This window comes from Alligator sinensis, unplaced genomic scaffold, assembly GCF_000455745.1.
Source record: "Alligator sinensis unplaced genomic scaffold, ASM45574v1 scaffold2062_1, whole genome shotgun sequence".
NCBI classification, from domain to species: Eukaryota; Metazoa; Chordata; order Crocodylia; family Alligatoridae; genus Alligator; species Alligator sinensis.
Window position 1 is genome coordinate 105,096 of NW_005843359.1, and position 16,356 is coordinate 121,451.

The 16,356-nt window shown below is 44.0% G+C and overlaps 1 protein-coding gene across 1 annotated transcript in view; it reads left to right on the forward strand.

Annotated features, from left to right (window-relative positions):
* Nucleotides 1–654: 654 nt before the first annotated feature.
* LOC102382704 (partitioning defective 3 homolog) overlaps nt 655–16,356 on the forward strand; it is an 81,168-nt gene continuing 65,466 nt past the window's right edge. The window contains exons 1-2 of the mRNA XM_006038454.2: nt 655–687; nt 3,289–3,469. Coding sequence (XP_006038516.1) covers nt 655–687; nt 3,289–3,469 — 214 coding nt within the window. The remainder of the gene's footprint in view (nt 688–3,288; nt 3,470–16,356) is intronic.

Here is a 16,356-nt window from a genome sequence, read left to right on the forward strand (position 1 = left end):
CCTTCTACCATGCATATGTGGCCTGGCAGGAATCATGATTGTTGGGATAGCGTAGTGGTGCCAAACCTTTTTGCCCTATGGCTCAGATGGGCTGTGCTCCATCTGTCTGCAGACCTGACCTGGCCGATGGGTGTAATCAGGCACATGGGGCAGTGAGGCAGGGCTGTTTCACCAAATTGTGGGTGAGGGGACATGGCCCAGCTCTGCAGGGTTTGGGGATTTGGCAGCAGGGGAGAGTGGTAGTATTACTTGCTGCTGCTCCCTCGCCACCACATTTCCTGCCCCATGGGGAACCCTGTGGGCTGGATATTACGCTTTTGTGGGCTGCATTTGGCTCATGGGCCGGAGGTTGAGCCAACCCTGGGATACCAGATAAGATCCCATCATGCCTTTAACTGAATGTCTGTTGGGAATTTTGCTGTAAAGAATGTAGAGTCCCAAAGCCAGAGAACACTTGTCAGTCTGTCTCAAGAGAAGCTAATGTAACTTTGGGATTAAAACTGACATATACCACATACAGGGCCCTGCTCCAGTGGTGTTAACACTGGGGTGAGCAGCTAGAAGCCCAGAGGTTGAGAGTTTGAGGTCATAGAAGAAGTGGTCACAGCATGGCCATGTCAGATTCCAGTGCATTGGCAAATTCTGCTAACTACCATGTCGCAAGGACATGAGAAAGGAAAGGACCATGTAGGGGAAAATCATTTGCATCTCTTGTCACAATTTTTAAGTGTGCTTTTCATGTCCTGGTTATTATTTTCTGCATCTTCCCTCCAACCAATATCATTGAATAGAATCTTGAAAATTTACACTTGTGGGTCATTTACTTACGAAATACTAAATGTTAGGAATAAGGGTCTCATTAAAAATGGCTAAATTAAAATAAGGATAAGTATCACAAAATCTATTTAATTTCCTTGACAAAAATTTCAGTTTCTGTTATGTGTGATGCTTCCCAGTATGCTCGAAAATGTTCTTTTACTATATATCTAAAGAAACGGAAATCTTAGAGCAAAGGTGGTGTCAATGTCTCTTGCATATTTTTTCTGTGAAGTTAGGACATATATATTTTGTGTATGAATTAATGGCTTATGAATCAGAAATATATTATAACAGCTTTGTTTTATTTCTGTCCCTTGCCTTCTAAATTGGTTTAAATATTTTCACCCTTCCCTTTGTTCTTGCTCTTTTGCCCAGATCAGAGCCTAGATGCCAGGGTGAAGGGCATGTTGGAAGTGCCCACAATGTTTTTCTTTGGCAGTATTTAAGGGACATTATCAATTTGAAATCTACTCATTTATAAATGCATGCAAGAAGTTTTGGGCATCCCAAATTCCCATGCTGGATTTTCTTGCTAAAAATTGTTTCCTGATTTTTATAAATTGGTTTCTAATTTTTGTTTTGTGGAAGTCTCATACAAATCACAGGGGAAACAGTGAAACTGACTGACTAAATGTGAATGACGTCAAATTCACAACTAGTCCAACTAGAAAAAGTAATCCCTTTTGGGTATATATAGTAAGCTTATCTGTTAAAGAGAACAATAATATGTGTAACTTTTAAGTTCACATTGCCCATTAGACATCTAGTTTAGACAGTAGGATGGAATGATTTCTTGGAAGAGCCTGTCAATTGTTGAATTGCAGATGCATTTATGAAGGGTACAAAGTTCTCTTAACCATAATAATCTTTCCTTTGCCAGGTCAGTTTTAAAATAAACAAAAGAAAACCAGCATTTTATTTTTAAATGGTTTACTGTGGATGATAAAACATGAGGGGCGGTTTACCTTTAAATAAGTCATCATTTATTTAATGTTGAAGAATATTTTATGTTCATTTACAGGTTGTATTATTTTTTCTTGCAGTCTCTATTTGTTAGAATAGGTTTAGATAATTTTATCTGCCTTTTGAATTCAAGCGATTTAGATAAATCTTTATCAAGGTCTAATTAGGCATAATAAATAAAAACATGTTTGCCTTTATCTTAGCTAAGTTGGCTTCATGCAACTCCAGGGAGTTGGTTAATGAAGTTCTGTTGGAGATGCACACAACTCATATTGTACTAAAATATGTAAAGTACAGTATTTGGCAACAATTACAGTGTTTTAGGATGACTTCATACATAGGTTGTGCATAGGTTTTAATACATGCATTAGCATTTCTGCAGGTGTACTGTTTTTCATCATGTATGCTTATTTCATAAACTTGTGTGTGTCAATTTTTCCTGTTGTCCCTTTAGGGCAGTTTTCAGCTTTAGAGAGGGCAAGGGAAAGCATTTTACACTTTTGTCTCAACAGGAGTTGATGGTACGGTTGCCTTATTCACTACCAGGCAGGGACAGAGGTGGTACTAGGTCTTCCAGAAAAGGTGGGGGTTGATTTTTAGGGCTGTGCAAAGCTTCAGTAGCTGATTCGATTCAGAGGAGATTTGGCCTGATTTGGTGGCCCAATGTCTGAATCAAATCAGGAGACCCATTAATCTCCAAATCAAATCGGAAGCCTCCGATTTGATTTGGAGAGATTTGAGGATTCGACCATAGACACAGCTTTGTTTTTTCTACATACCTCAAGGTACCAGGTGGGGCAGATGGAGCATCCCTGGTCCACTTCTGGGTCTGCTGTGGAGTGCGTGGGGAACCCTGCTCCTTGGCTCGGCACCTGGTGCCTCCTGGTTCTGGAGGGGCACCTGGGGTCCCCCCCACAGTCGATCGAAAGTACTTCCGGGTCCACCGCTGAGCATGCAGGGGGCCCCCTGCGCTCCTATGGGACGCTCCATCCACCCCACTATCTCAGCATTCACAAGCTGCACCTGGTACCTTGAGGTATGTAGAAAATACATATAAAGCTGTGTCTATGGCTGAATTGCTGATTCTCCAAATCAAGTCGAATCCTCAGATTTGGGTGAATCGAATTGGGACAGTGATCTGAATCAATGAATTGAATCACTGTCCCCCGAATTGGGCTGAATCCAATTTGAATATGGCCTGCTTTGCACACCCCAGTGATTTTTACAGATGTGGCTCTTCCCTGGTTAGCCTGTTTTTTTTTTCTTGGCCTATTTCACTTACTTTGTGAGCTGCAGAATCTGGCAGTGGGTCCTCTTGAAGGTTGTATATCTGCACCCTGTTCATAGTGGTCATTTCGTGAGTAGGTGGACCCATAATGTTGTTTGACCCTTAGTTTGTTAGGTGGCTTCTGACTATTTTGAAAGGAAGGAGCAATGGAATGCTGATTTCCAATAGCCTATTGAGGTTGCAGTTTTTAAAACAATGCATTAATTTGTCATTCACAGCTTGTAGCCATATTTGACGAACAAGATCCACATCATGGAGGCGACGGCACCAGTGCCAGCTCGACTGGCACTCAAAGTCCAGAGATTTTTGGCAGTGAACTTGGCTCCAACACCACTTCAGCCTTTCAGCCTTATCAAGCAACAAGTGAAATTGAGGTCACACCTTCAGTGCTTCGTGCAAGTAAGTGAAAGCTCAGTGTTTCTGCACATTTAATCTTAATTTACAAGGATGCCAACTTCTGTTACTCAGTTATACTACTGAGAATATGATTCATTATCTGTCCTTATTGAAAGATGATTACAGTTTAAAAAAAATAAAAAGCTGGATAACTGTTTGTTGCGTGCAAGTAAACAAACCTCTCCATTATAATAAATTGGTTATATGCTCCTTTAAACAGCAATAAGTCTTTTTTCTGTCTCTTTCCAGTTATAAATTGCCAAACAAAGAAAATTACGGAAACATTTTCAAATGAGGTTGTTGTGTGTAGCTTTGTTTGTCAGTTGGTATATAAGATGAAGAAAAAGGTAAAAAGGAACTATAAGCAGTGGTTGCTGTACTCCTCCCTTCCCTTCCCCCACCTTTCCCCCATCCCACAAGTAAGCTGGTGGCTTACTTACCACTTTTCAGTTAAAACAGCTGGTGATGGACACAGATAACATGTAACAGAATGATCTTTTTATAATCAGTAGACAGGTTATTTCTCAAAATTCAGGAATTCAGCGGTGAATATTATTTTTAGCTTTTTAGTCATCCAATAACTTTCTTAGCAGTCTGCATAATATTATCAAATGGTATTGGCTGATGATGTCAAGAAACCTATTCAGATGTTATCATCAATCACTATAAGCTTCTAAAGTGTTTTTACGTAAGGTTCTCTGTATGGATTTACCTGCATAAATTATAAGGAGCTGTTGACAATCAGCCACACTATCATTTTTTTAATGTAACTCTTCTACAATAAATTTATGCTTTACTGAAAAACCCAGAATAGGTTTGCGACAACTGCATGGAGCTTCTGAGGCAGACAAAAACTCATGGTTTTTGTTTGTTTGTTTTGTTTTTTCCCTTAGGCTGGTTAACTCACAAACCTGTTGAAAAGTACTCAGTGATGATAGAGTGCTTGAAGAATCTATGATAAGAGGTGCTATAAAAGTGCAAAATAAAATTTATTTAGGGCTGTCATTAGGAGTGCATCTATAAAGACTTTTTTTGGCCGTACCGGTAGCCAATTATTAACCAACCATATTGGCTGAAGCTCATCTGGTAACTGATTTACTCTGGTTAAATTGGCATGGCAGGGAGTGAGGTGGAGCCACAGGTGGCTTGTCCAGGGGTGGGAGGTGGGGGTGACTCCCTGCCACTGTGCGTAACCCCCAAGAGAGGCATCAGGGGTATGTGCCCCCTCTCCCCAGATTTGTGCACAGGGCGGATATGGACTGCGAGCTCAGGGCTCTCTGCTGTGCTGCCCTTTCCCTTGGGAACCCTGCACTGGCTGCGTGCCCCCTGCCTGCCTGACAGCAGTGGGGGTGGCAAGTTGTACCCCCTGCTGCCAGGGGCAGGGGGCATGCTGCTGGCACGGACTCCCAGGGCAAATTCAGCAGGGCAGAGAGCCCTGAGCTCACAGTGAGCAGTCCACATCCTCTCCATGTACAAATGGGGGGCGGGGGGGCACATGCCCCCTTCACGTCCCCTGGATGAGCTGCCCATGGCTCTGTCCTGCTCCCCACCCTGGCCCTGGGTCCTGTGCACCACCCTGGCTGGGCAGTGCCCCCAGCCCCTGCCCCACTTCCTCCCTCACCATGGGGGCCTCAATTTGTCCCTCCTCATACCCCTTCTCTTCCATAGACTTACCTGCAGGGTGCTGCTCTCCATGCTGCCCAGCTGTATTCCTGGCCATGTGCATGTGTGTGGCTTTGCACGTGCACGTGGTGCCCCCTGTGACTCGCTCCTGGCAGCCCCAAGCAGGACCTGTTGCAGGCTGGAATGCTGTCTGCCTGCAAGGGAAAACCCTCCGTTTCCTGAGGGAAACCAGGTGTCCAGGGCCCTGGCCAGAAGGCATAATTATTGGTAAACGTTATCTGCTACAACGGCCAAAAAAGCCGATAGCTGATGATGTAAATTTCCCTTTTATCGGTGCTGATCTAATAGGTAACTGATATATCAGTGCACATCCAGCTGTTATGGACTGTGGATCTTGCAGTGCTCATGGGAAAGCATGCAGAAGTAGAGGGAGTGGTATATTTTTGCCTAAAGATGTTAATATCAATCAGAGAGGTTCTGCCTAATAGTTAGAATGTGTTTTCTTTTCCTGTTAGCATCTGGATGCACTTCTTAGGAGTCCCAACCCATGGGCATAGAAACTAATTCAGTAATATTATACTGTATTAGACTTACCTATTTCAAGAGTTTCATTTAAATATACATTGAAAATAGAAATAATATCCCTATTGTATTTCCTTTTTAACTGGTGAAGTGAAGCATAGCATACAAATGGTACGCTCAGTATTTCAAATAATTGCCTCCTTACTGTGTAAGTTCTATTCAGTGTATAAAACCCATCCAGTTTTGTAGTAGATGCAGATCCTGATTATTACATGTTGACAAGGTCATATATCTATTAATTGGATTGGAGATGGGATACAAAATTGCTGTAATTATTGTAATTTTCTAGCTAATTGCAGGTTTGGCGGTGAATATTTTACTTCTAACAAATGAAAAACAGTATTCCGCCTAAAATTGTTTTATAGCATTTTAGACATTTTGTTTTACCTCTTTGGTGCTTTTTGCCCACAAGCTGGGCTATGTTCCCCAGTGGTTTGCTTGCAAAACTATAGCTGGGTGCCATTCTTTTCCTGTTCACCTGCACCCAAATGGCACATAGTGGTTTCTGTTCTGAGGTTGCATCTAACTGTATTAGGCCGGAGCTTAAGGGCTTGCTGAGATTTTCATCTCTCTTTGTTCTGGTTGCCATGCTACTCCTTTTGTTTATTTGTAAATCATACCATCATTCCTCCCTGAGAAAGGAAAAGGTTAGGTAGATCAGGTCCAGCTGGAAAAGTAATATTCATCTGCATTCCCATTTTCCCCACATGCAAACATATAAGTATATACTATGCCCTTGTGGAGATGGTTCAAATTGAATCTTCCCAACTAAATGTGAAAACAAGAATAATGCCAATTCTGTGTTGTACTATACTATGCATAGCTTACTATGGTTACAATTCGTATCTAGCACATTCTCTTTCTTTTTGTATTATCAAAGCCAAACTTCCTGTTGCTATATTTCATCAGCTGAGCTGGATTTTTTTTTTGTAGCTGTATAGTACACAAGGTGTTTTTGTGTGTGTGTGCCTGCATGCTTCTCAGAAGAGGTTGGAAGCTTACTGCAGAAGATTGTTAAAGCAGACTGATGTTTATTCCCTGCTGAAATATAAACTGGAGGCGCAGGTGAAAATTGCCAAACCTAATGAGCAATTTGGCAGATAAGACAGGATGTCAGGTAATGACAGTTCAGCCACGGGTGCACTGTCTGTGAACCAAGTTGTTTGTTTCACAGTACTGTATTTAAATACCATAAATAAAATCCCTTTACAACTGCATCAGATACTGTGAAGGAGTCCTGCTCTTTTAGTTTTCCTTTTCTTAAAAATCCATTATGTTTTCTTAAATAACCAACAGCCTGACTAACGGAAGTATTGGTGTGAAAATCATTGGAAATTAGCTTTTGTATACATGAAGTATTAAAATACAGCAATAAAAAGTAAGTGATCACTTGGCACCACATAAAATACAACCTAGCAATGCATCTTTTACATTGAACATGTGAGCATGCTGTTCCTTAAAGTCTAAAGAATTCTGTTCCATGCTGCACCTAAAATTTCTCACCTGTGGCATGATGTAGCATTGTACTAGTTCATGTGATGTCATAAGATAACTGCATTTGTCAGAATTTCCATTCTCTACTTTCATAGCTTCTTACGACTGCTGTGTCAGTTTCCCAAAAATGAGGTATGCTTCTGTGTTTTCATAAACTCTAAAGGCTGGCCGCTTGAACAAAACACTTGCCTCGTGCATCTGTAACACAGGAGCTGGCTGAAACCAATGTTTTTTGAGGGCTATCCCTGTGATATATAACTAGTTAAAAAAAATACCCAGAGTAGTTATCTATAGTTTACTGTCAAAGCAGGAAGCTATACAACAGTGATTCTCAACCTTTTTATATTCATGGCTGGCAAGGGCTGGATAGACTTACTATACCCCTGGATAGACATATGGCACCCCTCAGCAAATCCTAGCTCTGTTTTCATTCTTTTTTGACTACTGAAAAATAATAGCAGTTTTCTGTTGCAAAGGACTCAGAAAGACTGCAGCTGTGGATTCCTATTTGAAATCTCTGGTTTTATCTTTTGAATCGTGTTTGCATACTTAAGTGTGGCATCTCATGGCACCCTTGAAAGGATTTTGAAGCACCCCAGTGTGCCATAGAACCTTGGTTGAGAGGCACTGATATATACAGTAGGGTCTCGGAGAGACCCATCTCTGGCTTCAATACTGTTCAGTATCTTCATCGATGACTTGCATCATTGACTATAGAGATTACACTTAAATTTTGTATGACGGCAAGAACTTAGAAGGGCCTGCAAGCACTCTGGAGAACAGTGTTAGAATAAAAAATTATCTTTTTTAAATTGGAGTAATACTCTGAAATCAATAAAATGAAAGTCAGTATAGACGGTTGCAAACTATTGAAATCAGAGAGTGGAAAAAAATAAAAAAACAAATACAAACATTTGAATAAGTAGCTAGGCAGCAGTACTGTAGTAAATGATCTGGGGTTTATAGAGATGACAAACTGACTGTAAATCAGCAATGCAATCTTAGCGCCTAAAAAGGACAAATGCTTTCCTGGCATGCATTAATAGATGTTGGATAAGGGGGATAATTATTGCATTCTACTTAGCATGGGTGAGACCTCCCCTGATGTACTGCATCAAATGTTGGACACTATTCTTTAAAAGAAGATGTAAACAAATTGGAGAGAGTCCAGAAAAGAGCCACTAAAATAAGATTAATAACATGTGACCTGAGTAAAAATTAAAAGGCCTAGTTTAGCCTAGGGAAGACTGAGGGAGACATAGCAGTTGTTACTTGCATATAATGCTGTTTCAAAGAGGACAGTGATCATTTGTTTTCCCATGTCCACCAAAGAGTAGGAAAAGTGGTAATTGATTTAGTTTATAGCAAGTCAGTTTTAGTTTAGATCATAGTGGGAGGAGGGTTTCTAACTATAATGATAGTTAAGTTCATAGTAACATGTTACCCTTCCTACAAGGCCCTCATTGAGGACTTGACTTTTCCAAGGCCTCCCTCCACTTTTCTTTTGGAAATGAACTCTCATCTTCTAGGTATATTTGTATCTATTTATTTCATTATTATTTTTGAGGGGTTTTATTTTTGTCATCTCGATGGTTTCTGGTTTTCACCATACAATGGCAGCTAGCCTGCCTCATATCAAGTAGGTCTCTACCAGTAAAAGAGAGCATTTGGCAGGCTGGTTTTCTGCACTGCCTGGTTGCAGCGCCAGAGCACCGTCTAGTTAAAATGCATTATAGTAATTTGAAGAGGGTGTGTTTTGTATTCCCGGTTCAGCCCCCAATTTGTTGTATGGCCTAAGGTAAGCAACTATTGCCTACATTTTAAGTGTTTGCACACTTGTTTGTATCAGAATTTGTGTGCTCAATATAATCAAGCTATGGAGATTAGTGCACAAAGCTATACATAGACTTGGATCTCTAAGCCAGTGCTTCCCAACCTTTTCTTCAGCATGACCCCATTTATGACCCCGTTTCCTTAGCATGGTCTGTCACTTCTAACCTGAAGCCCCTCCAGGTGCCCCTTATTTCCCAGCCACAGCCCCTGTCCCCATCAAGCAATGCATGAACGCGCTGGTTGCCTCCCACAGTTGCTGTGGTTGGAGTGGAATGTGGATCTTGGCTCTTTCCCCCCCCCCCCATGGGCAGTATAGTTGGAGTGGAGCTCCCTGCCCTGCTATACTCCCCACTGCGGGGCTCTGACCCAGTAGGCGGCAGGACCCAGCACGGGAAGGCGGGGTGGCTCAGTGCCACTGCCAGGAGCCCCATGCTGGCCATGCTGTGGCACCCCTTGCCCACCTGGCAGCAGTGGCAGCAGAAGCATGGGTGGGCAGGGGACGCTTCGCCATAGTGGTGCAGTCAGTATGGGGCTCCCAGCAGCAACACCAAGTCCCCTCTTTCACTCTCTGCTGTGGAGGCCCCAGGGGGCCTGGGCCCCGTGCACCGGCCTGGCTGGGCAGCACCCCCAGCTCCAGTCCTTCCCTACTCCCTTCCTCCCTCGTCATGATGGGGCCTCCATTCTGCAATAGACTTACCTGGAGAGAGCTGCGGGAACTGCTCTCCATGCTGCCTGGCTGCTATATGCATGTTTGCACATGCACATGGTGGCCCCTGTCTGACTGACCTCCCACTCCCCACAGCCATAAACAGCTCCTTGCAGGCTGGAACTCGCCAGCAAGGGGAACACTGCTTCCTGCTTTCTTTCTCCTTTTCTTTTCTTTAAAGGAGAAAATCTGTTATTGTCTTTGCAACCCCATTTTTTACTATTGTGACCCTAAGGTTGGGGATGAGTACTCTAAACTGAGGCCATTACATCTTAGTTCTATTTTTCTGAAAAATGTTTAGTTAAAGGTGCCTTCTCAGGATAAAGTAGTTGATACCATATGAGTTGGTCTAATAAAAGATATCAGATTCATCCAAGGAACCTTGTCTGCCTTTGATACCTCTAAGTCACTTTAGTTTAAGAACTGAAAATACCACGTATTAGAACAATTCTAACAAAATGTACCAATGTAAATTTCCACTTATTTTGCTCTGCTTCTTGTGGAACTGTGGTTTTGGCATTCTCTCCTGCATGGTAATCTAGTCTGCCAGTATGAGGGCAAGTCTTTCTGTGCACAGCACCAGTATGCTAAAACCTGCTATATAATTTTGCGTGCCTACATCCCCTACCCCACCTGGAACTAGTCTAGCTGTGTGTAGGCAGTGGTGAGGGTAGATTGACTGACGCTGCTATATGCCACTGGCAGTTAGCTTGTACCAGACAGGCTTGGCAAAGTTGCTTCTGGTTGAGGAGCCAGTGTACACAGGGCAGGGTTGCTGACTCAGTGTTTTGTGTTTTTTACTGACAGTCTGCAAATTTTTTACTGACAACCAAACTTTTTTTTAAATTGACATATGCTTCGTACAGAGTAAATGTAACTCTTCTGCCAGGCTCAGCCCTGCTGCCAGGGCCCAGTTAGAGGGTCTGGGTTCAAATTTAGGGACTTTACAATGACTGTAGTAAGGAAGTTAAAAAAAAAAAAAAAAAAAAGTTTGGGTGTCAGTAAACGATTTGCTGATTGTCAGTAAAAAAAATAAATAAATCTTGGGTTGCCAACCCTTCCCTCCCTGCCCCCCCACCACTAAATCTCTCACAGCCTGACACCCTGCCCACTCCTCAACCTGACCCTTTCCAACCCTGCTGCCCCATCCCAGAACAGGCCCCAAACTGCCACTTCTTCCTCAACCCCTAGCTCCACAGCTCCATTCCAGCTGCACTGTCTCCCTCATCCCCAGCCATGTGCACTATGTACCCCTGCACACCTTCACGGTGAGCAGTCATTACAGGCAAGCAATGGTTTGCAGTGGCAGCACTTGGCTAGAATGGGAGGGGAAGAGGAGCTATGGAGACCTGAGTAAGAAAGCTCCGACTGTTCCCCACAGGGTGCCAAGCAGTGCTCTTCCTTAGACACCAGGTAGTGCTGCTCCATTCTGGAAATTGTCCAGAATCAGCACTTAACTGTGGCTTCATACAGACAATGGATCTTGAAATGAGCTCAGGGCTTCTTAGTTTTTACAGAGGGTCAAGTTACTTTTATGGACCTTACGGACAGGTGATTTTAGGGGGGTGGTGTGTGCATTTTTTTTTTTTTAACTAGTTATCCATAGCATTCTGGAAAGTTGGCAGCCCTGGTGCTGAGGGAGAAATGGAGTAGCCCGGCTGGAAGTTTTTAAAATTTCCTTCCTATTATTTTTGCCTGCTTTAATCATTTTCTCTTTTCTTCTGGCCAGAGATGCCTTAAAGTTAAATGAATTCCTTCTTAGAAATGCTAGCTAACAGCGTTATTGTCATCCGTGCAGTAGGTGTCATTCCTTTTGAAGCCGGTGAAAAGGAAGATACTGAATGAAGGCTTTTTTGTAGGCACATCCATTCTTGTTCCTCAGAGTCCTCACGGAGGGGTTTGCCTGTACTGTGCTTAGCTATCCTTGTAGTTAGAAGGCTTCTCACTGTATCTAACTAAATCTGCTTTGCTACAAACTAAACCAATTAACTCTTTTCCTACCCCTTGTTGGACACGGAGAACAAATGATCACAACAAATAATAGTCCAAGGTGAACAGCTAGCCTGGACTGTGAAATAGCTGTTCTTTCTTTGAATTGTCAAGTTGCACCTCCTCTCCCGATTCTTTCCAGGCAAGAAAAAAAATGCACCTTTTTCAAAGAATAAGATGGAGGAGACCTTGTCATTCGGTAGTATATTACATACAGTAGAAAGCCTAGAAATGTACCATTTATGGTATGGCTGTATGAACCAAGTTACTGCTAGGTAAGTTAGGGAGTGAACTTACAGCACATTAGCTACTCCATGGCAACAGCATACGTGCATGCTGTGGGAAATGTGAGATAGTTTAACTCCCAGTGAAAGTGGAGCAAACTGACTCTCATTTACTGTAGGGTAAAAGCAGTAGCACAGAGCAGTTAATACTCTGGATATTCTTGCCTGGAAAGTTGTCTTCCTTGTAACTTTTTTTGGTAGCCCTACCCTCAAGTTTAAAAAGCTATATACCAGCTCTGCTGATAAGTTCAGTATTTCTTGAAAAGGAAAATAGGTGTGCCTTAGCCTCCTAGTCAGCTGTCTGGACTCTTTCTATTAGTACATGTCATGGGGATACATATAGTATGGACTATTTTGTACCAAGAAAGCCTGGCAGATAAAAGTATTCCTTCTTTTTGCTGCATTTGATATCAATCTCTTCTTTACTTCTTTGGGATGTATTTCTTTTCATTTCTTTTTAATGTTAGAAATTGCTTTTTGCTTCCATTCTTGCTTGCATATCTCTGAATCTCTTACCAAGGTGAAGATCAGCTCTGTGTTTAGAAATCATGCCAACTCCAGATGTTTGAAGGGCTGGGAAAGCAGAACACTGGAAAGGGAAGAGGGTGAGAAGGACGCTGCTTTGGGGAAAGGAAAGTACTAGCTTTGTGGAGCTATGGTTTGGTGGACATGCAATTAAATAGTTATTTATATTTTAAAAATCATTCCACGTATATTATGAAATGCTATTATGTATCAGCTTTAAAGCTCATCTAAAATTTCAAATGCTTGTTTAGCTCTTCTTTCTCAGAAACAGTCATTGTGTTTGGGAAGGGCAGTGACAGTGATTAAATGAGAAGCTGGTGAGCAAATAAAGTGAGCACTCTCATATCTCATGTTAATACATAACCAAAAAACCCAAATGTTACTGTGGTATCACCTTTTACCTTTACTTACCTGCCAGGGTCTGAGATAGCATTGTGTTTCCTTTACTGTGTTGGATGATATTCGAAGAACCTGGAATGGGGCCAATATCCACGTCTTAGTAGCTGAGCAGGAACTGTTTTTCAGGTTTTATTTTTCTGGGGGAAGGTTCAGCAAAGTCCCTGGGATTTCTCCTTGTCAGCATCCCGTGGCCCTAACCCTACAGGTCTACTCATCACATCAGTCTCTGCATCAGACTTAGTGTGGCTCTTCCCTGAACTAGTCAGTATTCTCATTGAATCAGGTAAAATCACTTCAAGATGCTTCCTTGCATTGGGCTAAGTGTGCTGTTTGTTTTGGGGGTGGAGGGTGGGGGGTTTGCCTGTTTATTAATAAGATTTATATCCCACCCTATCCAAAAGGCTCAGAGTGACTTACAATAAATAACCCACAGGTAAAATTCCCCCATCTGTACCGCACACCTCCCAGCTTCTGTTAATTTAAGCAGTAACCTCCCCTTATGCCACAGCACAACACACACGGCCGGCTGATTGTTTGCTGAAGTTTTCATTTTACATTGTGTTCTGTTAATTTCAAATTTAAGCTGTTTAAAACCTATTTGTTTTTACTGAAACCATGACACTTCTGTGAAAACAAATGGCTTTTAAACAGTTTAAGATCCTAAATTAACCTTTAATACCTTGAGCCTTCCCAGCCTATCATCAAGGAAAATTCTGTAGCTTTCACCAGGGTAAGAAAACCTGGAACCAATAAAGTTAAGTGTTTTGGAACTTACTGGATTCTAAAAAGAAAATCTCTGTAATCATGGGACACTTGAATGCTTCATTTCATATTGAGGGGATGTATTTTTTTTTTCCTTGGATGTGGAAAAAGGTATACCAAAAAAGGTATTGAAACACCTTAAATTTTTGAATGATTCTCTCCAACTTTGCCTTCTAAATACCAACAATGCAGTAAACAAAATAAAGCATTTCATGTATTACAATAATAATTAAATGAGAAACTATTTTAATAGCATATACAGAATCTAGTAGGCTGTGGGATGACAATTGTTTGAATGGGTAAATGCTGAATTTAAATGTGGTATAAGTCAGGTTTGAAACGGAAGGCTTTGATAGGAGAACTCATGCAAAATAGACTTACTGGTCACTTGTTTGTTTTTTAGAAAGCTTAATGTAGAAACCTACGGTAGCTGTATTATATGACTTATCAGGAAAGTATTGCCATATGAGGGTGCGTTAGGTTTCACCATTCCTTAATCATTTAGCTCATTCTAGAGGGACTATATTTTTGGGTGGTTTATCTGAACAGGTATATCAGAGTCTGACATGAAGTCAGTTGTGTTCAGGTAGTTTTAACCCTATTGCGATGACGTTTCTTGTTTTGAAATAGCTTGTCATTATGGCAGAAGGAAGTATAATAACTGCATTTTAAACTGTTTAATTATAATAAAACAAAGTGGTTACAGCTTGAAATTAAAGGTATGCAAACTTGAAACAAATAGGGCATGTTTCTTTGTGCAGCATTAAACTGGTCTATAATATTCACTATATGGGCTAGATACAGAAGTTGCATGTAAACTGGTTTAAGTGATCAGAAACTGATTTAAACCTGTAACAGAACAGAAGTTCAGGACACACAAACCAGTTTCAAAATGACTGAATCTAGTTTAAGATAAGCCTGGTTGATTGTAGTATCAGACTTAACTGAGTTGGGTCAAACCAGTTTATGCAATGTCTGTCCCAGACCCCTTCCTAGTTTAAGTTAAATCAGAGTCCCCCAGCATCCCAGATGCTTTGCAGCTCTGAGCAGGGCTGTGCTCTCTGCTCTAGAGATCAGGGCTGGCCTCCCCCCTCTGCTCCCTTGCCGGGGCAGGGGCATGGCCAGAGGCATGGCCCCCTGAGGCAAAGGGAGCAGGGAGGGAGTTTATTGCCCCCCTCCCTTATTGGGGGACTGTGGCCCCTGTCACCCATTTTCCCCCCCTTGCCAATCCAGTGGCAGGGGAGGGAGCAGGGTCAGAGCTGGCTGGCATGGCCCTTGCCATCCACCTGCCTTTCCAGTGGCTGGGGCTGCAGGGCTGAGCCCAGCCTGCTGGCGAGTGCTGCTGAGGGCGGAGGCAGAGGAGCCAGCTGAGGCTGAGCTGCCAGGTCCTGGTCCTTCTCAGCAGGCTGCAGCTAGGGCTGGGGATGCGGGGGCTGTCTGGCTTTCTGTGGCCAGGCTGGGCAGGGTTGTCATGGAGCCCCAGCAGTCTGGGAAGTGGGGCTGGTGCATGGGGGCAGGGCCTTTCCCTGCCTGGCAGCATGGACTGGGGCTGGCTGGGGAGTGGGCTTTCTAGGCCAGCTCAGAGGTGCTTGCATTCCCTGAGCCCAGCAGCCGGCACTGCTGCACCCTCTGCCCTGTGCAGCACCCGGGGCTGCCCTCCCACAATCAACAGTCGGCTGGCTGGGGCAGAGGGCAGTTCTTACTCCCTTATCTCCAGCTGCCACTGCCACAGCTGTGCCCTGCCAATCTGGGTTGTTGGGGAAGCTATGGCCCCGTGGCTTCTGGATGCCTTGGAAAGCAGGAGGCATTTGGGTGGAAGATGTCCAGGGGCTGCAGCTGGAGCTCCATGTGTGGGGCAGAAGCTGCTGGGCTGAAGCTTTCTGCTCCCCTCCCTCCCCCCCTCACCTGTTGGAGCAGTGCAGTAGGGGAGAGGGAGTCACCGCTGGAGGCAAGGGGAAGCTGGCTTGGCCTGGCAGGGCTGTTTCTCTCCACTCACCTCTGGTTGTAGTTCCTGTCGCACTGCACAGTGCCTCTTGAGGCTGGGGGAGCTTTCTTCAGCCTGGCTGCTTCAATCTGAGCTGGGCTGAAGCCACTGGGCTGAAGGAAGCTCCCCCAACCCTGAGAGGCACTGCACAGTGCAGCAGGAACCACTGCTGAAGGTGAAGGGAGAAGAGCAGCCCTGCTGAGCCAAGCCAGCTTCCCCTCGCCGCCGCCTCCTCCCATTCCTGCCACTGGTGCACCACTCCGGGAGGCGGTGGGGGAGTGAGGGAGAGCTTCAGCCTGGAGGCTTCTGCCCCGCGCATGGAGCTCTGGCTGCAGCCCCCGTGTGCCTTCCACTTCTGCTTTCCAAGGCATCCGGGAGCTAGAGCTGGAGTGCTCCACATGTCGGGCAAAAGTGGCTGGGCTTAAGGTTTCCCCCACCCCACCACCCAGAGCAGTGCGGTGTGGTGCAGCAGCAGCAACTGGCAGTGAGCGGGGCAGAATAATCCCCTGCCCTGGCCAGCCTGCTGCTGGTTGTGGGGCTGCAGCCCCAGGTGTTGCACAGGGAAGGGGGCATGGTAGTGGTGGCTGCCCGGCTCGGGGCCTGCTGACACGTACCAGCTGGCCCGGGAAGCCTGATCCCCAGCCAGCCCCTGACCGTGCTGCTGGGCTGGGCTGTCATGCAGCCTCAGCAAGGAGGATCCCGAAACAGC